Raw genomic sequence first — 25403 nt, forward strand, 5'->3', positions numbered from 1 at the left:
TATTGATATAGTTCACAAAAGTACAAAGTAGGTAGGTATGTAGGTAGGTAGGTAGACAGACAGACAGACAGACAGACAGACAGACAGATAGATTTATTGATATAGTTCACAAAAGTACAAAACTTAATAATTTAACAAAAGATCTATATACAAATGTGGTTCTACATAATAAATATACAATTTCCTAAACTAATTAATCTATCGCAAATCTCAATAATTTATTGGTTCAAACTTGCACTTACGTCTGGTTTTAGTGCATGTTTAAACCAATTATATCGATATATGATATAATAAATTCAATACAAGTAAACAATATTCATAAAGTTAAATCAACAATAATAACTCAGGATAGTAAATTGATATTAACATAATACTGTACTTATAACCAGTGACAGAAGTGGGGAAAAAAACCAGAGGCGGTATGCTACCCAAAGATTTTCCTCTGGCATACCTAGATTTAAAAAAAGGCATAGCCCCTCCGTTACAACATAGACTAATGATGTATACAATAAATTGTTTCGTGCAGTCAGTAACGCGAATCTTTGAAGCTTACGCAACACATTAAATTTTTTAATAAAATAATTTCAAGTTACTTCAGTTATTTACCAGATCATTTTACAATGTCCATTGAGACTTATCATTTAAAATAATGTTAAAGCTTCAAAGTGCCTTACTTAATTATAATAAAAAGTGCAACAACAAAAATGGGCAAATTGGCAACAATGGGCACCACAAGCCACAGACCACAGCCTTCTATACTTGAAATACTACCATTGTAAGCATTCCAGGGGTTGAGCTTACCAAATAAGTGTGTCTAAATACATACTGAATACAGTTCCAGAAGCCTGTGGTTTAGATTTACGAAGCAAACAGGTAGTACTCTTTGCTGTGAAGAAATGTATAAACAGATTTTTACGATCACATTTTTTCAGTGACAGTATGTCATTTTTCACTAACGGTACATTTTCTGGTCATAGAACCAGTGGCGGTATTCCATACCGTCGCATACCATCTCACTTCCCTCACTGCTTATAACATGTAAATGAAATCTGGATAGAACCTTGCAGAACATATGAAGGACAAATAATCGACTAAACTTTCAAGTTACAAAATTGAATATATTATGTAGAAACTCTGTAATGCAATACCATACAGTTTTGTTCGTAACATTACTCTACTAATTGACAATCAAGAATAACTGTGGGGAAAGGCAAATCGTCATGTCTACTAAAATCGTACAAGTTGAGCGCTCATTCCCAGTACTTCACCCTCGACATGGTCTCTGCCTGAGATCAACTCTATCAACCGTGTGTGTGATCTGTGCTATCAATTGTCAAGGGAGTCCAACTACCTAATCTCCCAGGCCGGAGTACTATGCTTGATTATGCAAATCTAGCTTTTAGGTAAAGCTCACTGTGAAGCAGACTTGAATAATTTCAGGGGAAAAATTGTTCCAGGGTCGGGTATCGATCCCAGGACCTTAGGCTGAGCGCACCAACACTCTATCCACTGAGCCACCCAGGCACTTCACCCGACATCGTCTCAATTTTTCCCTTTATATCCACACACCTCGAGTGGGCTGACAAGACGCCAGAAACTCACATCAAGTGCACACAAACTCTGTGTGACTTGAAATTGTGGTTTTCTGTTAATGTACCTACAGTAACGTATATGTTATGCAAATCTAGCTTGAAACAAGCTTGAATAATTTGAAGAAAGAAATTGTTCCGGGGCCAGGTATCGATTCCAGGACCTTTGGCAGAGCGCATCAACACTCAACTGACTGAGCTACCCAAGAACTTCACCCACACCATCTCAATTTTTCCTTTTATATCCACATACCTCGAGTGGACTGACAAGACAAAGGGAAAAATTGAGACGGTGTCAGGTGATGTTCCTCGGTAACTCAGTCGGTAGACCGTTGCTGCACTCAGCCGAAGGTCCCGGGATCGATACCTGGCTCCGGAACAATTTTTCCCTTGAAAGTATTCACTATGCTTGATTATTTGACTACCGAACCTGTCGGGTCGGAGAACTGTGCCGAGTGTTGGTCCCTTACAGCATTGCCAACCTTTTGTGTCTGAAAATCCGTAGATGACTGCTAAAAATTCCACAGATTGGGTATAAAATCCGGAGATTTTGAGGCTCTATTCATGCAGCTTTATTTCAGTAGCACTACCCAAATTGTCACACTAACAAGCTTAAAAAAAGTAATAACTGCCCTTCTTGCTCTTAGCAAGCCATTTATGATTTTTTTTAGTATGTTATTTTACGACGCTTTATCAACATCTTAGGTTATTTAGCATCTGAATGAGATGAAGATGATAATGCCAGTGAAATGAGTCCAGGGTCCAACACCAATAGTTACATGCTTATATTGGGTTGAGGGAAAACCCCGGAAAAACCCTCAACCAAGTAACTTGCCCCTACCGGGAATCAAACCCAGGTCACCTGGTTTCGCGGCCAGATGCGCTAACTGTTATTCCACAGGTGTGGACGCCATTTATGATCTTCCCAATCTGAACTGTATTTCAGAATATATTATATTTTTCTTTTTTGATGACCCTATATGTAACTACCTTGTGACGTAATGACATCATACCTTTCCATCGTATCTTTAAATTTACTTCTTTATTTTTGGACATAAGATTTACCTAAAATTATAATAAAGCACGATAAGTAAAAATTACTCATAATAATAATAATAATAATAATAATAATAATAATAATAATAATAATAATAATAATAATAATCGCTCTTCATGGCTCGGCACCTCGGCAGTCTGACTCTGCACTAATCCAGCCATTGACACTTGATAAGCAGATGCAGGCATCGCACCTGATTGGCAATTCCTCATTTAAATTCTCCACCTTAAAGGTGCATCTACATGGTTAAACTTTTGTTTCAACTTCACACATTCAAGCAATGCATGTAAGATTGATATTTAATATTAATTAAATTAATGTAAATTATATACATAATAAAAATGACGTTTAAAATGGCGCACCATGTAGACACAAAATCTTCATGCACCTTAATTGAACGCATGTTTTAAACTTTATTCTTTCAATATTCTTCCGAGACTGCATGCGTACACGCATGGAAAATTGAACCGTGTAGATGCAAATTAAGAATGTTCATTCTTGTTGATGTTGTTACTGTCGTTTGGCACAAAATAAGGTACAGTCCTCTGAAGAAAACTACTAATGCATTTCTCATTTAAAAATTGAAATAAAATCTGATCCAAAAAAGTCTGTAGATTCAGTTGAAAAATCCGTGTATCCGTAGATGTTTACAAAATTCCGTAGGGTTGGAACACTGGTCCGTTAGACCAATGAAGTGTGCGGTCTGCGGTACAGTTGCTTCTCCCTCCACGGTTGCTTCAGTGAGCTCTACGCCGATGGGTCCAAATCCAGCAAAGGTGTGATTTACAGCGTTTGTTAACACAACAATGGCAGTTAGTGGGAAGATCAAACACTATCAACTATCATTCATTTGTACAGCAGAATTATTTGGTATTTGGCAGGCTCTACTTTCGGTAAAACACCTCACAGATAAGTCCATTGCCCTTTTTGCTATAAAAAAAGTTGTTGTTGTTGTTGTTTTCTAATGCCAGGCGTTTGACAATAAAGTCATTTGACCTCTTGCACTCTAATATTTTTCAAAGATATTATCATGGTCAGCCACTGAAGCACAGATTTTGACGTGTTCCGAATCCATTTCTTGGTTTGAGTTGCACAATGAGCAGTTAGGGGACTGATATATTCCAATTCTATGCAGGTGTTTGGCCAAACAATCATGGCCTGTTGCCAATCTAAATGCAGCTACAGACGATTTTCATGGTAAATCGGGAATTAACTGTGGATTATGATGCAGAGAGTTCCTTTTTTTTTCCCTTGTGATTGTGTTATCAAATTTTGTTTGTTGAAGTCTAAGTATGTAGATTTAATAAATCTTTTCACAGAGTAATACGTAGATTTAGTAACAGGTCTGTAAGTAGCAGTGCTGCCCTTCTTTGCTAAAGCATCCGCATTCTCGTTTCCCAGGATTCCACAATGGGATGGTATCTATTGGAATACAATTCTTTTATTGAGTGATATTAATTGAGAGAGCATTTTAGTTATTTCTGCTGTTTGAGATTAAGGTGTGTGTTTAGAGACTATTGATAGAATAGCTGCTTTGGAGTCTGACAATATAACTGCATTCTTAAATTTATTGATGTGGCATAGAAGATTCCTGAGACTTTCACTTATTGCAACGATTTCTCCATCAAAACGTGTTGTTCCATATCCAAGAGATCTATAAAGTGAGAAGAGACAGCACGTAACACCTGCACTGGCACCTTGTTCTCTGGAGATCAAGGATCCGTCGGTGTATAAATGAAGCCAGTTTTGTGGAGGGTACCTAATATTAATTGTCTCTAAAGACAATTGTTTCATTAGTTTAGTGTTTACTTTTGATTTCTGTATTTCTTCTGTTAAAGTTAGATTATATTCTATATTTAATAGAGTTAAAGGATTTGGTTTAATTTGTAAGTTTTCTTTTAAATTCGGGATATTGATTTTCTGTTTTAATTCTTGAACCATGGATATGAAACTTTTTTGAGTTTTCAATCTACAGAGAGGACTGTGTGAATGCCAATTGTTTCCTGGTAATCTGATAAGTTTTTCATATTGAATCAGTGCTTTTTCTTTTGTTGTCATTTTGATGCTGTTAATATTAGTGAGGAATCTCATAGAATCTATTGGAGTTGTTTTGATTCCACTAGTAATGAGCCTAGGGGAAGTAATTAAAATTTCTCCGCAGTATGTCAGCACTAGCTGTATAAACATTTTGTATGTAGTGTTCAAAGTATTCCTGGAGCATCCCCATTTCTTTCCTGTTAGTCTTTTTAGAAGGGAAAATCTTTTACGAGCTTTTTCAGAAATGTATTTCAAATGGTTGCTCCATGTTAACTTACTATCGAAAATAACTCCAAGATATTTGGATTCATAAGTCCTAGGAAGATGTTGGATATTGAATTCTCTTTCTTTTTTACCAAGTGAAAATATTTGGTAGTTACTTTTGCTTAAATTGAGTGCCATAAAAAAAAGTAAAAAATAATGTTCTCTCAGCAAAGATTCTCTGCATAGTAATAAATATCAAACAACTGAAAACAGAATAAAATAAAATTAATATAGATACCAGGACACAAAGCATACAATGAAACGAGATACTAGCAGATTCTCTGGCGAAAGCAGTCATAACGACCACTTCTGTCGCATCAATAAATTTAATATCAAGATCCCTGATCTAATAAAACGTATCAGTCAAATGACCACAGAGTCTACTCAAGCAGGCAAACCATAGTGCTTCCAAAAAAAGTTAACACTTCCATTTATTTGGGTCATCAATAAACTAAAGCCTGGTTCCCACGGTGCTTGTTTCTGTGATGGATTCCAAGTTGGAAGCACTGATGGCTACCCTGCGTTCTCACTTATTGGAAATAATGCGCTCTGGTGGCTGCTTTAGTGGCTAGCTTGCTGGATTTCGAGATTACGCACAATGCACAATGCATGCCTCATGAGTGTTGACTTGTGGGGTCCAAAGCTGTCTTCGGATAGTTGACTAAAGAACAACAATATAGTAGTATGCAAAATAGTAATTTGTAGTATAAGAGAGTAAAATTAGATTTTATGCACGAGTGAAAATTTTAGTGCTCAATGTGATCAGCTTCACATTGGCCGCTAAATTTTTCACTATAATAATTTCCACGAACTCATAAAATCTATTTACACTCGTGTGCTATACAATGTTTTATCCATTATTGGTATTTAAATTTAATTTTTAAATTTGTACGCCTTTTCTTTGTAATGTGTTGTTTGTGCAGAAGTTATAAGTGAATGCTTGTATGGATTTTATTATTGTTAAAGTGTTAGTTATAATGGAGAGAGTGATTTAAAAAATGTTAATTCACTGCTGTGAATAAAGCCATTGTTTAGGTTGCTAAGGACGGTAAGAGAAAGGCCAGTTTAGATAGCAGTTATGAATAAAATTAATTTATTTTTAGTTTCCTTTTCTCTTAGTTGTTCAATTATGTATTATACTTTTATTATTTATAAATTCTTATATTCTTCATTAAAATTAAATATCAACTGTCGAGGTTATATCAGCATCGCCAGTGTGCCGGAATTTTGTCCCACAGGAGTTCTTTTACATGTCAGTAAATCTACTGACATGAGCCTGTCGCATTTAAGCACTCTTAAATGCCATCGACCTGGGTCGGGATCGAACCCGAAACCTCGGGCAAAAAAGCCAACACTCTACCGACTGCGCCACCCAAGCCGACCATACAAAATTAAGTGCACAACAATTTTAAGAATATTTGAACGTGCTCATGGTGAACAGAATGATATCTAACATTGTACTTTGTTATTTTCGAAGTCTACACGGAACTTAATATATGTTATATTCCCATGGTACATTACTTAGTTTCCTTATTTGCAAATTGTGAATAATGAGTGTGAGCATCGTTAAATAAAACATAATCTAAATCTAAATTTGGTATGTTCTTTACATAGCTATGGCGTGATGGACGGGGAGCAACGCAGAACATTATCCCAGCTGCAACAGGAGCTGCAAAGGCTGTGACCAAGGTAATACCATCCCTAGTTGGAAAACTGACTGGAATGGCTTTCCGTGTCCCTGTGAGTAATGTGTCTGTTGTGGATCTGACAGTCAGGTAAATTATAAACGGTCACTCTCTTTGCGTACTTTCTAACTAGGTAAGATATTTTGTTCAGTTTACATGTTTAAATTAATTTATTTTGTTGTAAATTCGTATTTTATATTGAATATTTTATTTAGGAAATGATTGAGTGATTTTCAAATTTCTAATTAAACTATTGCGAAACTATATTACAAAATTGTATGGTCATACAAAGGTCACTTCAAACTTTAAAGCATTATAAATACAGTACTATTATAAATTATGAGGTATAGAAAATAAATAAAATCATCACTGTGTTGAGCAAACATTGGGGTTTCTTGGATTTCACAAAATATTAGGTATATGTCTGCTGTTCTCTTGTTCAACAAACACCATTCTTTCTACAACACTATACACAGCATTTTGCAGGTAATGTCTTGGAATATTCCCGACTTCTTGCGAGATAGATTTTACAGTTGCTTTAGGGTTGTTGGGTGTGCCACGAAAACTTTAAGGTAACCCCACAGTCAAGAGTTGATCGCATTGGGATCTGGAGATCATGGAGGGCATGTGGTTGGAAAGTGCCTAATGATACATGTAATTAATTATTTTGTAGGATTGTAAAAGTGGGATGGTGCGCCATTTTTTACGAAGATTATGTTTTTCAGATCATGATTCCTCAGTTAAGGGTGACGAAGTTCTGTAGGTACTGTAGTGCTCCCTGTTTACTGTGACAGTCTCTTTTATTCCATTGTTGTCTTCTTCGAAGAAATATGGACAAATAATGAATTGCGAAGTGAAACCACACCATATAGTGACTTTTAAAACCTGGGGGTCATTTTCAGACAAAATTGTACAATTACATATGTTAACTCTGCCATTAAGAAAGATGTGTGCTTCGTCTGCCTATAAAATTTTGTCTAATCAGTGATCATTAAGTTGAATTTCCTAGCACAAATAAAGCAAAATCATACGAGTATATTTTTTGCTTATCACTTTTTTTTTAGTGAAAACACTGATTTTAATTTATGTGGACATAGGCTAAGATATTTTCTTAGAATACTCCAAACTGTGCTAAGTTATAACTCATTTAAAGATGCCTGATCACCTAACACTACTAATTCCATTATAATTATTCCTGCTGGTAGGTTACTTATTTCATTACTCTCAGCAACTATGACATCATTGATTGCATTTGGTCTTCCAGATTTTTTATCAGCAACAGAACCAGTTTCCTCAAACCTCCTGATTAAAATGACTTACCTTCGTGATGAGAGTCTTGAAACACATTTTGTTTGTTGACTACCTTGTTATTAATATTGTACATACAAACAGAGATCTAATCTCACTTTATATATATTGAGGCACTCAGCCCACAAATGGCCCAACCCATAAAATTATATTTCCACTTTACCTCTTTGTAACAGTGCGCAAAATACGATACACAAACGAAAATTGTGCTGAAATCTTATGAAAAAAAACTGGAAATAATGATTAGGCCGATTAACACTTTGAAGCAAACAATATGCGGAGCCCTTTAAAGCAATAAACTCAATATGCAGATTTTGTGAGTTGGGCCATTTGTGCGCTGAGCATCTCAATTGTCTGATTAGTGTAATATGTTGCTAGTCAGCGATGTATAGTTCCAGACAAATTATAACGCCCTTGTCCCACTCCACTCTCCGAAGGCAAATCAAATTTCTCAGCGATTTTTACAATAGAAGGTAGTTGTGAGAGAAGGGTGCCTTTTGTTCACTGATATTTACAGTAAGTGGTAAGGGTTGAGTCCCTCGAATAATTCCTGGAACTAAGGACATTATGTTTTGTCCACAACTATATGCAATGTAGGGGGAAAGGAACTCCTACCCTATCCTATTATCTACTGGCGTAGTTGTCTCATGAGTGATGATTTATTGGTGCCACTTAAGAGGTCTTCGGACAATTGATTAAACAACAACTAATATTAAACCTGACGTGACTAACGAAACTGAATGTTGTGACGCTAATAGTCTTGCTTTATAGCCTACATAAAACTGATAGGTTAAATTTTAGTTTAAATAAAAGTGTGACAAATCCAGATTTCTCAATTAAATATTTGGGCATTAACCTTGAGTCTGGCCTTGGATGGAAATCACATATCAATTTTATTGAAAGTAAAATAAGCTAAGGTTTATTTATGTTACATGTACTTAAACACAGTGTTTCAATTATTGAAACCTTAGTGACAGTGTATTTTGCCAATATATTACATCGTAGTCATTTAAATTAAGAAATTGTCTTATACGGTAATCATATTTCATCTCAAAAGATTTTTCTTCTGCAAAAGAGAGCTGTTACAATAAATAATCTATGGAGATCCCTAGAGTGTATTGTAAACCACTCTTTATACAGATAGACTTACTTACTTTGCCTTCAATTTTTGTCTTAGTCTGCCACCTTTATGTTAGAGGAAATGTCAATCTTAAGATTTGTTTTTAGATAACATGACTATTCCCCTGATTACGAATATATTCGTAATCAGGGACTATTCTACTCGAAATAACTCAAATATTTATATGAATAAATGCAGGTATGCCACTATACAAAATAGCTTTGAAGTTTATTCTCGCCATTTGTTTAACAGGCTTTTGGTACACATTAAAGATCTCTCATTTCCGACATTTAGGAGGAAGATCAAATCAGCTTTAATACTTCAGCTTTTATAATAGCATAAGTAAATTATATGATTTGAAACTATAGTATCATCATTATCATCATCATCATCATCATCATCGTCATCATAATCCTTTCACGTATTAGTCCTTGAAGAACTGTTAATGGTCAGTCCTTGAAGAAATGTTAATGGTCTGAATGAAACACTGGTGTTCTCAAGCCACCTCTTCTTTGGACGACCCAAAGATATTTTATTATACGAGTATTTAAGATGTTGCCTTGCATATATGTTTTAAGGCAAAAATACATTAAAAATAATAAATAAATAAATAAGCAAAGAAGTAAATAACACACAAAGAAACAAATATATTATAGAGATGTGTGTGTGTGTATATATATATATATATATATATATATACATATATATATAATATTTATTATTTATTTACTTGTTTCTTTGTTTATCTGTTTATTTATTTATGTATTAATTAATTAAATTTATTTATTTATCCTACACAGACTGGAGAAACCAAAACTGCAGTAATTTTTCTCGAGGCTGGAGGTCGAATCATATTTGCTTAATTTATGGTTCACTTGTGTTTTGTATAGATATAAGTGAAGTTTATTAGTTGCTCTCGCTGATGACGATTTGGATACCCTAGTTTCCTGAGCTAGAGATTTTTGCAGAGTTTGTTCGGTCTTGACACCTGTTTCAATCGAATTTCTCTTCAGTGAGAACGTGATGCATACCAGATTTTATTTTTAATCAGAACAGGGCCTGTTTTTTCAAACTTTTCCACTGTTGGTCTGTTAGGAATGTTTTCACCTGGGAACTCATGTTGAAACAAAACAAAATGTAATTAATGATTTTAAAATTCTCCTTTTGTCGTACTACGAGTATTTTCTTCAGCTAGTTAGAAATAGTTACCTCCCACTTTAATTTTTTAAGTAATAATCGGTCTCGTTGTCTCAACCATTCCTTGCATACGCAAACTGCATCTGTCCAGGCAGCTTTACAGTGTTGTCACAGCACAGCAGGTTTTAAAATTCCTTTGCGGAACAAAAACTTACATTGGTTTGGATCAAATTTCTGCACATTTAAAGGACAAAACTAAAATTCTTTCAATTGTTCATTATTATAATACACTCCTCTCTTAAACTTACTGAGCATATTGGGAATTAATTCAATAGCTTTCCCAAAAATACGCTATGAAATATTTCATATAAAATTATTTTTTTCTCCAAAAGGAAGCACAAAGGAGCAAAATTGTCTTAAACTTTTTTGTTTTCAATAACTCAAGGAATAATCCCTTGAAATCAATAACACTATTTACAGTTCACCCTGTATACATCACAAAGTTTTCTTTTACGTCTACAACTCTATACATTTCATTCAAATAATTAATATAATATGTTATATACTACTAAAAATCACTAAAATTTTAGGGCCGTATTCATAGACATTTTTAGCGTGGGCTTTCGGTGGATTATCAGCGTTTTTCGTATTCATAAACCAGTGTTAGCGATAGGATATGATTTGAATTCTGTACTAGTAACCAGTGGATAGCCGGGGCTAGCTTAGTACGCTCTTAGCGCGTGCTGCGAAATGTCTATGATTACCACCCTTAAAGTTTAAGGAAGCAAAGTGACTGAGGCCCAGCCTCACTTGCCTCAGCCAATCACCTGCCACTGCACTAGACACAATCACACTCAACTGCCTACTAGTATTTTTAATTATTCCACAATATAATCATTAGACACAGACACAATCACAATCACAGTATTACAATTATAACTGCCTGCTGGTATTTTTAAACTGACTAGCACAACTGTGCAGAGTTTAGCTGAACAAATTTAACTGTCTATAAGGAGTAATTTTCCATTTTTGCTCATTATGTTGTTATTGGTTGTTGTGTTGGAAGAAAATTTACATTTTTTGTTATACATCTTGATTATACAACTTTTAACACTGTATCACTTCGGAATATTTATTTATTTATTTAACCTGGTAGAGATAAGGCCATCAGGCCTTCTCTTCCCCTCTACCAGGGGATTACAACTACAATATTAAGAATGCAATTACAATTATAATTATAATTAATATTAAATTTACAAATACAATAAAAATCAAAGTACTAAAAGATTAACTGATTAATAAAAGCTAGACAGTTTATTGTAAAAGTTAAGAAGAGAGAAGCATTTCTTTTATTGATTAAGTAAAAATTAAACCTACTCTACGCAGTAAGAAAATGCTTAATAAGTTTGCTTTTGAACGCTATTAAATTCCGACAGTCTCTGATGTCACTGGGTAGGGTATTCCACAAGCGCGAGAGCGAGATTGTGTGATGATGAATATGATGATGTCTTATGTGTTGGTATGGCTAGTATGCGGCTATTTTGGTTGTGTGTGAAGAGATTATGATATGATGACAGGTAACTGAAATGGGAGGCAAGGTAGGTAGGTGTAGAAGTGTGAAGGACTTGGAAAAGGAGAACAAGAGAATGAAAATTTCTACGTTCGTTAAGCCGTAGCCAGTTTAAGTTTGGAAGGATGGGGTAATGTGGTCAGCGTGACGGACATCGCAGACGAAGCGAACACAAGAATTATGAACACGTTGTAATTTTTGCGACTGGTTAACATTGAGGTCAGTCAGTAGAAAATCACAATAATCGAAGTGGGGCATTACTAGTGTTTCCACTAGTATTTTCTTGAGTGATAGTGGAAGGAATTGTCGAATGCTGTTTAAGGAATGTAGTATGGAAAGCACTTTTTGGTAATATGTGTATTATATGACTTTCTTGTGTTAAATTCTACCGTACCTGGTTTACATGTTTCGACCTTTTATGGGTCATCCGTCAGAACTCTGAAACATGTAAACCAGGTACGATAGAATTTAACACAAGAAAGTCATATAATACATATTCCGAAATTTTTTTGTTGTTTAAGTAACTGTTTGAAGATAGGTTTGAATCTCAAAAGTGACATCAATAAGACATTTCTCATGAGACAACTAAGTCAGAGATAATGGGATACAGTGGCCAGTTCCTTTCCCCCTCCATTGCACACATCACTGACTAGCTACATATTACACTAATCAGACTTCAGATGTATACAAACAATTGAGGACCGTTTTTGCAAAACTTGCTAACTGAAAAAAACTCAATTTTACAGGAGAGACAAAACACTATAGTAAGCAAGTTTTGCTGTATGTCTCACTTATAGCAGAAAGCAAGTTTTGAAAAAACGATCACACTTTGACACACTACAATGAAGAGAAATAACTCAATTTCACCAAGACGCTTTGAACATCATGTAGAGGCCTGCCTTATGTTAACGAATCCATCAAAATCTCAATTTTGCAAATTTTGCAGTTAGAAAGTTTTGCAAAAACGGTCCTCAATTGTTCTTCCTCTGACATATCAAGTGAGAAGTACTGCCTTATAATAGATACGTTTTTATTGGTGCAAAATTAAAATTAAAATACAGTAATGGAAATCAATATAAAGGCACTGCATTTGTTCTGAAAGTAATAGGTACAATGTCTTACGCATACATGCATCTAATTTATTATGAAAGTAGTAGATATAAGACATATGGTACAAAAATCGTGACAGAATTGGTTTCTTTCATAACACGAATAACAAAATAAGGCATTTTTTGCATTTCTTGGATGGAAATTGGTATAAAGGCACTCTCTCTCCTGTTGTGTTATTGCATTGTGAGTACTTTGTCGAAGCTCTGTTCTTCCTAATACCTTAAAAAGTCTCTTAGGCATTGTTTTTGTTAGGGTTTGTGGTTTTTGCATTTAAATTGTTGCCCACTCTTCTCGTATTGTTTTCAGCTCACATACGACCTCAAATTGTCTTCTATTGCGATAAACATGCCTTGCAAGTATTTCCCAAAGGTTTTCCACAGGATTCGAATCTGAGCTACGTGCAGCAGGCCAGGGCAAGACAACAATATCTTTTTCTTCAGACCACTTTTCTGGTTGTAGCAGAAGAATGCACAGATGCATTATCTTGTTGAAAAATTAGACTTTCTTCCCCTAGGTCCTCCTACATTCTAATCAATTCTGTCTCTAGCATCTTAGTGTACATGTTAGAGTTCATTCTAGTGTTTAGCCAAGCAATATGTGATTTACCTTTAGTGCAGAAGGCCGCCCAAATCATAACACTTCCGCCACCAAAATTTCTGCTCATTCTTACCTGCTGCTCTGTTCCCAGATCATGCCAATAATATTGAAATCCATCTGGCCCATCTAAATTAAACTTCTTCTCATCACTGAAGATCATTTTATCCCATTTTGAAGTTCATGATATTTTTGTTTCTCAGCAACTGACTGTTTATGTTTGGGTATTAGAGCTGGTTTATGCAGTCGTTTCTTGAATGCAAAATGTTTGTCATTTGACAGAATTTGTTGTACACATCTGGCAGTTACTATAGTCCAGTCGCTCTAATTTCCGGCAGCCAATCACGTTGCAGGTCGGCTACATTTAAACATGTGCGTCTTGTGATTCGCTGATGAAGATGTTAAGCATTTCCTAAGGCTGGATAAATACTTAATATAATCGCCCGCCATTTTGGCTCTTTCGTTGGCGTTCGCAGAAAGCACACGAGGATGTTATTTGCCGCTCAATTATTTGCTGAATTACAGTGCGTTTGATTTATTATCATAGGAGCTACGACATGATAATGTTTAACGGTGTAGCAAATAGATCCCTCGTCTGGTAGCTCAGCAGCGAAAGAACAAAAATGGCGAACGATACTACCTACCTAGACTTTATAGAGCCTTCACTTCTTAAGACGTAAGCAAAGAGGAGGAGTCACGCCAGGAATAACAGCGTCGCGACTATAGCAACTGTAAATCAGCAACAAGTTGAGAATAATAACGGTTTTTGACCCTTGCTTTGCGCAAAAGTAACCGTTTCCATGCCTCAGATAATTTTCTACTTTGCCCATATTTTCCGTTCTTTCCATATCATGCACCCAATCTCAAGAAATTATCAATCACTGAACTAGAACAGTTCAAATTCTTGGTGATTTGACGTTTAGAGAGTCCCATTTCCTTGTACGTACCAATTTTTGCTTTTTCATTGCATGATAACTGTTTTCCGCGTGGGATTGTCACAATAGTGGTTTATGTACACAACAAACACTGTCACTAATGCTGTCTGTTTACTAACTGCAGTAGAGGTAAGTACGCACACCCTAACACCACACAGAGCTGACTGCCTTTATACAGAGTTCCACCCTCTACCACCTGAATCGTTGATGTTTTGTCATATATTGTACTGCCGATATCAAATGCGATACCATTTGAATGCATTTGTCAGTGTACTGGATCTCATATTACTGCAGATACACTGCGCACAAATATTCCAACAGAACATGTTAATTTTCCTACGAATGTCCATGCCTTTATACTGACTACCATGTCTGTATTTGAAATCTATAGTTTTTTCTGCGGGAAAGGGAATTGACTCAGTCTAGGGGATAATACCACCCCCCCCCCCCCAGGTACCCTCCCTGAAAGAAACCTTGCTTATAACACATACTGTAAGCACACTATAAATAATTTTTTTTATAGGCTTGGAAAAGATGTGTCGTATGATGAGATCATAGGTAAAGTTAAAGAAGCTTCTCAGAGAGAATTAAAAGGAATTTTGGGTTACACGGAAGATCAAGTTGTATCTTCTGATTTCATCGGTGATACACATTCTTCGACCTTTGATGCCAGAGCAGGAATACCACTTAACAAAAGATTCGTTAAACTAATTGCATGGTAAGTATTGCTACAATTAAGAATATATACCGGTATTTATTTTCTGCCATAATTACGTAAAAAGATCGTCTCTCTGCAAATCTTCTGATTAGCTTATCTGCACAATTTAAATCAGTTAACAGTATACTTTTTCCATACTACTGCGAGTTTATGGTGGTAATATAATCATGAACAAATTAAATTCTATTTCCAGATTTCCAGAAATAAATTCATTCTTATCTCATGGACACAGAAAGTGAAAATCTGCTTACTAGGGAAAGATGATATTTTAGTTAAAAGGCGAAAAATATCATACCTACGACTTATACTTAGGGAATAAAATAACACTTACTTCAAATAACCATAAGAAAGAGAAAGAGAAAATGTCAGGAAATGATTTTAAAAGCTAAGAATCATGAAAGAGTAGACCAGGATCAGAAAGACTAAGAAAATTTTCAGACTATGTCAAGACAGGAATGAACTCTAGTTACTTTTCAATGCCTAGAGGACTAGAATGGAAAAGGAGATGATCTGATTAGTTTTTGTGAATACAAGTACAATTTATTCAAGAGTTATTTAGTCAAGAGTCAAAATTTATTAGATATGGAAATTCTGAAGCAGCACATATTAAAAATCATAGTGCTTCGGGATTAATGTGTGTCTGAGCTCATTTTTATATTGATTGAATTTCCTTGAATAAGATTTTTAAAATATGGGAGTTAGTGCAAATTATTTATTTTTTCTGTATTCATTTTTAACTTTTCTTTTAAAGAAATAATTAATTACACTTTTCAACTATTCCTAAGAATCTAATTCGAGGTACCATATTTCTTATCTTGTTTATTTAAGAAGAGTTGATTTCAGGACAGAGACAGAAAAATCTTTTATGTGCTTAATTATTGCTTGGAGATATGAATATTTTTATAAATTTAACAAGACGTAGCATCGAAAAGAATACTGGGTATTTTATTTAGATGAAAGATAATGCGACACCCATGGCATAGTAGAAAGAGAATTGGCTGATAGTAGGCCTACATGTGCATTGAAAGTTGCATTTTATAGAAAGAATAGGATCATAGTTTTAGATGTGTTGGTCAGGAAGGATGACCACCAAATTGCTTGTACCTTTCTGCAAAGAATATTTTCGATACAAAGGTTGATTGCCATGATGTTATGAAAGTTGATTTATTATTCGTGAAAAAAAAAAATATATATATGGTTACAGATAACGCCAGCCATCATTCCAGGCAAGTTTTTAAAATTCTCAATATGTCTAGAAACAGAAAATTAAACGTGAGTTCAGATTTCTTTCATTATCATAATTTAACCAGGTTATTAATATAATCACATTACCATTTCTGTATTCTACTTCGTTACAAACGGAGAGAGAAAGAGGGGAGAGAAGCATTGAATCTATGATGTGAGTCAAGGAAAAGGGTGCAATTTTCTGAAGTGGCATATTGATACTGTGTAGCAGGCAACTGCGATTGATGATGGACAATATAAATAGGATTATATATCTCATTCCGAACTCTTTCTTTCTCTTGTCGATAATTGTTTTCAGTGGTAAGATGTGAAAACTCCGCATTCAGCCACTCTAAACTATGATTTGTATATAACAGAATAACAGTATTAAAGCCATGCCAGTCAGGCACATGGCAAGTATTATCGACCTAACATATTTTCTAACATACTGGTAATGTGTTTTAATTGTTTCAGATATGACAAGTATAGGTATTCAAATGGAGTAATTGACTTAATTAAGTGTAGAAATTCAAAAGGTTAATGTAGGTAATTGCTAAACATGGTGCGTTATTACATATTTTCTAACATAATGTGTTTTAATTGTTCCAGGTATGACAACGAGTATGGATATTCAAACAGAGTAATTGACTTAATTAAGTATATAAATTCAAAAGGTTAATGTAGATAATTGCTAAACACTGTACGTCATTACATAAATATTTCGTTGCTTTTATATGTGCATGAGTATTTTAAATTTTCAAAAGATTAGTATTGACAGAATGAAAGATTTACGTAGGTACTTTTGTAGTGAAATTGTACATGTTTAGTGTATGTATTTATGTAGTGTTACATATTTAAATTTATGAAATAACTGTAAAGACGAAATGAATGTGTTTAGATCTTGAAATAAAAATCTAATGTATTATATTTATTATAATTATGTTCTACCAGTTATTGTTATGTTTACCGGTTATTGTGTGTGAAGATGTCTTGAATGTCATTAGGAGGCTTAAGCCCAATGAATCTATGGGAACTGATGGCATACCTAATTTCATTATTAAAGATTGTTCTCAAATACTTATTCCTCTATTAACTTTTATTTTTAATCTTAGCCTTAGAACGGGTATTTATCCTTCTTTATGGAAGGAAGCATCTGTCATTCCGTTATTTAAGAATGGCAATAAACATTCTGTTAATAATTACAGACCTATTTCAATACTAAATAACTTTTCAAAAATTTTTGAAAAAATTATTCACAAACATGTTTCATTTTATGTTAAATCTAAATTAAATCCTGCTCAACATGGCTTTATTAAAAGCAAATCCACAACAACGAATTTGGTCAATTATCTCAATCTTATTATGCCTTCAGTTGAATCCCAAGGCCAAATTGATGCCATTTATTTTGATTTCAGTAAAGCATTTGATGTTGTTCCTCATCAAATCTTAATTAGTAAATTAGATCAGTTTGGACTTTCCATTAATTATCTTAGCTGGTTTGAAAATTATTTAACCAATAGACAATCTTGTGTTCGGTTGGGAAACTCTCTCTCTGATCCTTTCACTATTCTTTGTGGTGTTCCACAGGGCTCCACCCTAGGTCCGTTATTATTCTTGCTTTTTATCGATGACATTTGTAAGCCCATCTGTTCCTATTATCTTCTCTTTGCCGATGATTTAAAAATATTTAGAAAAATTAATAGTCTTGTTGATTGTCATTTACTTCAAAATGATATACATGCCATTCAACGTTGGTCTGATTATAACGGTATGAAAATTAATATTTCTAAAACATGCGTTATCTCTTTCTCCAGGAAGACAACTAAGCTCACATTAAAGTTCAACTATTCGCTATCGAATGCCGCCATAATCAGGAAGGACTGTATAAAGGATCTCGGTATATATCTTGATTCTAAATTGTACTTTCATGACCATGTTGATCACTTATTTAATCATTCACTAAGAATGCTTGGTCTCATTAGGTCTATTACTTATTCCTTTTCCTCTCCTGATACACTACTTACATTATATTATGCTTTAGTAAGGTCTAAATTAGAATATGCATCTGTTGCGTGGAACTCTATTACGTCTACTGATTCAGCTAAACTAGAAAATATCCAAAGAAAATTCATTTCTCTTTGTGCGTTCAGATTTGTACCCAACTCCTCTTCTTTAAATTATGAACTATCTAGTAAATATTTTAACTGTACCGGTCTGTATTCGAGACGTCAGGATATTGATTACACTTTCTTTAATAATGCTATTAATGGTGTCATTGATTGTGATTCTTTTATACATAACACCTACCTTAGAATTCCCGTGAAAGGTTTTCGTGGTCAAAGAATTTTCTTCACTAAATTATTTAAATCCCTTTCTCCAATAGCCAGATGTATTAAAAGTGCCAATTTGCAAGATCTGATTTGATTTTACTTATGCATGATATACCCTTACTTGTTATTTAATATCTTTTATTATTTGTTAGATATTGCCATTTATTTTGCTGCATTTGGTGTATGATTAATGTTGATTGAGTGTATTTCATCTCACTGCCATTTTCTGTCATTCATTCTCATAATCATTTGTTCTGTTTTGTTTTGTTTTTTATTTTGTGCTAAACTGTAATTGGCTTTGTGCTGTTGTTTTGCACATTAATATTCGAAATAAATAAATAAAATAAATGTCTTAGAATTGACTAATAATATTATTCTCATTTCCATGATATTTTCGTTAATATATAGGCTATAGTAATTCATTTCCAAAATAAATAAGAAAATGAACTTGAAATAAAAAACTTATCAAAATATTTCTATGGATTAATTGAATAATAGTAGTGGTGGCGGTGGCGGCAGTAGCAGTAATTTATTGACAATAAAGATTTTTACAAATCATGGCTTCATCAATCTTATTTCTAGGTCTTAAGCTAGTTTCTGATTACATTATAGGCATATTTATGAATTTATAACATTGTTATTGCAGGACATCTGCTGACACGATTTAAAAAGGATTACAACTAAGATAGTACAAGAATAATAATAATAATAATAATAATAATAATAATAATAATAATAATAATAATAATAATATAATAATGGAAACGTTCTTGTTTTGTTTGTTTTTTCGCTGTATATATACATATTTCTGGTGGCATGGAAGAGAAGGCCTGATGGTCTTAACACCACCAGAATAAATAAATTTATTGTTATTATTATTATTATTATTATTATTATTATTATTATTATTATTATTATTATTATTACTACGACATAAGAACCAAAACGCTGTTTCTCTTCACTGAAGCTCATTAACATTTTTTCGAAATTCAATGAAAGAACATTTGTGTGTACTTGCCATGCTATCAATAGAAAAGCGATTGGTAACCAGCATGAAAGATTTAAATGTGAAGTTTATTAATAATTTCGGAGGCAAGAATGGAATTCAACTTTCGCCATTAGCAGGTAAAATACTGGTAGCACTAATGTTAATCCTTGCACAAACCACCACTGAATAGAATGAAATCAGATTGAGTCTTCAGTCTTTGAGCAATGATGTGACAAATCAATTAGAAACGTGTCTCCTGGCCAAAGAATTAGTCAATAAGCTAGATGAACTTGAAACAATTTTTCTGACAATAATATGAAATGTAATTCTCAGTAGATATAATGAGTGAGTAAATTATTGCAGAGTGAAAAAGTGAATCTGTCTGTGGCATTTAAGATGTTGAAGTCTTTATTTTCATCAAGGAAGAGAGGGATTGTTTTGATGATGAAGAGTCCGAAGTATAGGCGAAAACAGTTGTGAGTGAATATCACGAGACACATGTGTCAAACAAGACGTAGTTTTATACTCACATTTGTAGATGGTGAAAGTAGTATTTAATGGGGAGCCTAAGCGAAGAAAAAATCTCACAATAGAAACTTTATTTTCGATAATAGATACTCGGGTTTCTAGCTCAGAACTTCGAAGTAAAGCTTATGTAGACATTTTTTTAGAGGTTTGGTTTTGTGAAAAATCTGCGTGATAGATAATTCAGAAATTTCGACGTAAGTTATTGTGAAAATCTTGCAAGTTTTATAACGGAGATCTTATTTCTGGTCCACACCTGTGGAGTAACGGTCAGCGCGTCTGGCCGCGAAACCAGGTGGCCCGGGTTCGATTCCCAGTCTGGGCAAGTCACCTGGTTGAGGTTTTTTCCGGGGTTTTCCCTCAACCCAATATGAGCAAATGCTGGGTAACTTTCGGTGTTGGACCCTGGACTCATTTCACCGGTATTATCACCTTCATCTCATTCAGACGCTAAATAACCTCAGATGTTGATAAAGCGTTGTAAAATAACCTACTAAAATTAAAAAATCTTATTTCTGTAGAGCTGATATCTGAGTGTTGCCACTTTGCTGCATATCTGAAAGTGAATATGAAATCTTTGCACGAATATGCTGGTGATGATCAGGATTATAAAGATCTTAATATACAATTACCGGTACGGTACATGAAAATGAGAATATTTTGTCAGCATTCTCCAGTATGAAAATTGCTATTAGAATTTTTCTGACATTTGTGACCAATCCAACTGGAGAACGTTCATTTTCAAAGCTAAAATTAATAAAAGATGGATTGATAAATCACATGCAGAACCACGCTTAAATAATATAAGTTTGATGAGTGTTGAATATGAAACTTTGTCAGAAATTGATTTTGTTTCCTCAAAGTGCCGAAAAGTTCCTTTCTAGAGAGTAACCTGCTGTTCAAGGGAAAAGTTAATAAAATGTCAGTGGCGTAGCCAGGAATTTAAGATGGGCATTAGGGCAAAGTTTCGGGAACTTCACATTGCAAATTTGCCCATAACTTACAAGCAAACGTTCTGATGGGGACAGATAAAAAAGTTAATTTTTTTCTTCCACCATGTTAATAATGTCAAAAGAAGTGCTTATACAAATTTTGGCCACTCGACCGCAATTACGAGGCCATCCAGAAAGTAATTTTCTCTGGGGCCGTTTATAGGAAAAAACACAATTGCATAGAAATATTTATTGAAACAGATACAGAAATTGTTGCGCTATTTGTCAACACAACCCCCACTGGAATTGAGACATTTGTCACACCATAGGATCAATTTTTGTGTCGTAGAAGTCGGCTGCCTCAGATCAGAACCAGCGTTTGACTGCGTCTGCACCTCTCTCTGTCGATCCCATGATATGAGAAATGTCTGAATTCCGATGGAAAATATGTTGAAAAATAGCTCAACAATTGCTGTGTGTGTTTCAATAAATTTGTCCAATGAAATTGTGTTTTTTTTTTTCTGTTAGTGGCCCCTGGCGATCTTATTTTTTTTACAGCCCTCGTAATTGCAGTCGAGTGGCCAAAATTTGTATAAGCACTTCTTTTGACATTATTAACATGGTGGAAGAAAAAGAAATAACTTTTTTATCTGCCCCCATCAGAACGTTTGCTTGTTAGACGCAACATACTGGTATTTAAGACAAGAATAATAAAATTATCGTTTAATACTATGAAATTTAAAATCCCAAAAAGTTTAAAGCAAGCTCCATTCTCTGTCGTTACAGAGTGAATCAACAGATGCCAACCCTAAATAAATCACGTAATCATGTTATTGTGTTGAGAACGGAAAGCTTCATAATTTCTTTGAAAATCTTTGGTCAATTTAAATCAACTTATCAACAGAAATATGAATTATTTGTTATTCTAAAATTGGTCAATACTGGTAGAAACAGCGAAACAATATTTTTCTGTAAGTGGTGCACTCACAACGTCAGTGATGGATTGTTTCTTTGTGCTTTAAATCTAACTAGAGAACCCATCCTACTCCATAGCATTCATTTGCTCAAACTTCTTTCCATGTGACATTTTCTGTATGCCTGCCCTTCAGTTCTATTTCAACCAGTAGCGGCCCGCGGTTACAAAGGTTGGCAGTTCTGCATGAAAAATAGTGTCTTTAGCAAACTCATGCTGTTTATTGCATCTAAATCGGATAACGCGTGTAATTACAGCCCCTTCTGGAAGTTGACTGTGCACCCGAAATTGTACTCCAACAATCCGTGCGCTACACCTCTCCCACCTCGTACAACTAGTCACGTAGTGGAGATGTGCCCCACATGCTTTTCTAGTTTTTAAGTCAAATTAACTAAATCCTTCACTCCGGTGTTTGTCCATGTATTTTCTCCTCTAAACAGAATATACTGGTGGGGAGAAAGCGTTTTCATGAGCGCAGCAAAAAACCAATCGTTTCCATTACACATTTCGATATTAAAATGACTAGTAGGCTACATGATTTCTTCGACTTTTTTCAGAAATTTCAATATTTAAATTTGTGTAGGACGTCCTAATTTTTTTACGTTAACATGCGATTTCTCTTTTAATTTCGAAAAGGGTTAGTTGATTAGGTTTCCATTTCATTCATTTTTAATATAAAATATTTCCTTAGACACACTGACTGATCACATCACACCACCCACAGTATTATAACAATCTGGAACTGTAATGATATACAGTAGTCCAGAAGCCTATGTGTTCTAACGCAGGTCATAAAGAGATGAGGGTGTTGGCGGTTCTTTTGTATATATGGAGAGAGCTGCTTCGGTTGCAGCTCTAATGCAGTCTTATGGGACGGTGAAGAAAACCAGTTTCTGCTGCCGACTACCCTACGTTGAGCTTCAGGAACTGCCGATCACAGATCCGAAAAGTACACTACAGCTAAAATTCTCGAGCAGTTCAAGGCTCCTACAGACAGTAAAATCTCGAATCGAAGGAGAATGATTTGGAAAAATAAACAAAACAATGAACTAGATTACATAAAAGCACGTTTTACATTTTTAATTTTTTCAGGTCCATTTAAATGGCGGTTCTGCAGCTCTGCAGTTCTTATTGTAGAGCCGCCCCTGATTTCAACCATCAAGAGTTTCAAGACTTTGCTAGGGATAATGCGAGATAAAGCTGTCCATGACTGAATATATGTTCTGGTAAATAATTGCCTACTTCACCTAATATTTGGTCTTGAGCTTCACTGATCGTTATGCAAAAAGCCAAATGTATTTGAAATTGCTTTCTTTCGAACGAAAATGGCAAAGAAGAATCTGATGGCATTACATCAGTGTAAGGAAATAGTATTCTTTGGCCAACATTTACATCAGTAATATATGCTAGCACGCTGGCCTTCCATCCAGGCGGCCAGGATTCGATCTCCGGCCAGATCGTGATGGAATTTGTGATGGACAAAGCAGACGTTGCAGAGGGTTTTTCTCGGGGTACTCCCATTTCCCTCTATAATTTCACCGTACTTTCCACTCTCCCTCATTTTATCTATCATCCGCAATAGTAAAAATAGGCTGGGATAAAGTCTTGTGGGTAGTACAGGTTTCCGATGCTGATATAGGATGGGCTTGGGGCTCCAGGTCTCTCAGGCTCATCAGGCTACTCGCCCGCGAAACGGGACCTGGCTTTATCAGGTGCTGAGACAGGATGGCCCATTGTCAGTGTCGGATTCACAAATGCCTCCTAGGCCACCTATCGGACTGGACAATCATCACATATAAGGGCGCACAATGGGCCAAACCATAACTAAGTGTAAGGACCCATCCTGGCCCCTGGGTCCAGCCCATATTAAAGCCAAGCCAACCAATGATGCCCAGATCTAACAGTATAATGCATATTTCAAACTATAAGTCGAGTGCCATTCATTAGGCCTTGCGAAACATTAAAATTTCTCAATAACACCACAATAGAACCTTCTTTCAATATTGTAAAATATGAAGCGGCAATCCACCCATATCTAAGCCATCTAGGAATTCAGTTGGAAACCACAAATGTTCGCTCCATCTTTAGTAATTAAATTATTCACACTGATGTAACTCCTCGATGCTTTTGGAATAAGATATAAAACTAGACCATTGATTTCATTACAATATTCACTTTTAGTGCTTAATTAGCTACTTCATTTCAGTATATTTCAATGATATCACTCTCAGAAATTATGGAGGGTGGTAAATCGACCAAGTATGGTTTTTCGTGCTCAACATAGGGATATTCGCCATTCCTAATTTGTAGTAAGAAGTTGGCGAAGTCACATTCCTTTGGTTTCGCTCGTATATTTTTATTAAATTTAAATATTTTTAATATTGGTCACAAGGAGAGAACTGTATGGAATTTTGGACAATGCTTGCTCTCGATCTGTGAGGTACAACAAGCAATACCTGCCTGAAATCGCATCCTAAAACTGTAATTTTGCGTAAAGATTAATTTTTGATCCTACAGCATATATCTATTATGGTAACAATGATTATTAGAGGAGAAAAATTCGCTCTGGCGTCAGGGATCGAACAACATATAATATGTCGAACTTGGAGTCAGGCCACAAAGGGAAAAACACTAGAGGAGAGGGATTCGATCCGGTGCTGTGGATTGAACTTCGGCGTAGCTCAGTGGTTAGAGCACTTGGTACATTGAACCAAGGACCTGGGTTCGATCCCTGCTGCCAGAGTGAATTTTTCTCCTCTAATAATCATAATTTTGCTGTCAAATGACACATCATTTTTAATTATATCCTTGATCAGACAATTTATGCACATTAATGCATGCATATTAGCCATAGATGCTTCATCCCAGATTATTAGCTTTGCTGAACGAATATGAGAATCCTCTTTGCTATTAACTTTTACACCTGATAAAGAACCTTCATATAAATTTAGAGGTAATTTGAATCGACTGTGTACAGTATGTAAGATACAAGCATACAAGGATCTTGAAAGATACAAATGTAGAGAATAAATGTTTTCGTTTCAATTCTGGCATTTTGCTGCAAGAAACACCATTCTCGTGTCGCCACGGTGATCTTGTGGTTAGAGCGTTGGACTTATAATCCTGTAGACCCATGTTCCGTCCCTGGCATACTCCCGATTTATAACTTCTATTTGACAAGCCCATGGTCCAGGTAACATAGGGATTTTCTTCAGAAGCTCCGGTTTTCCTGTGGCTTCCCAACAAATCTCTGTCATCATAATCTCATCTCATAGCACGTATAGCGTAGACCAGCCTCCTATGTCGC

At 35.0% G+C, this 25403-nt stretch overlaps 1 protein-coding gene across 5 annotated transcripts in view; it reads left to right on the plus strand.

Annotated features, from left to right (window-relative positions):
* LOC138709663 (glyceraldehyde-3-phosphate dehydrogenase-like) overlaps positions 1-19009 on the plus strand; it is a 141447-nt gene extending 122438 nt beyond the window's left edge. For 3 of the 5 annotated variants that reach the window (XM_069840603.1, XM_069840604.1, XM_069840602.1), the window contains 3 exons: positions 6562-6722; positions 14930-15124; positions 16958-19008. In XM_069840603.1, the coding sequence (XP_069696704.1) occupies positions 6562-6722; positions 14930-15124; positions 16958-17027 (426 nt within the window). In that variant the 3' untranslated portion in view covers positions 17028-19008. Of the gene's footprint in view, positions 1-6561; positions 6723-14929; positions 15125-16957 lie in introns of those variants that run through there. The other 2 variants (XM_069840601.1, XM_069840605.1) reach the window with 2 other exon arrangements.
* The last annotated feature ends 6394 nt before the right edge of the window (positions 19010-25403 follow it).

Source organism: Periplaneta americana, chromosome 11 (assembly GCF_040183065.1).
Source record: "Periplaneta americana isolate PAMFEO1 chromosome 11, P.americana_PAMFEO1_priV1, whole genome shotgun sequence".
Lineage (NCBI taxonomy): Eukaryota > Metazoa > Arthropoda > Insecta > Blattodea > Blattidae > Periplaneta > Periplaneta americana.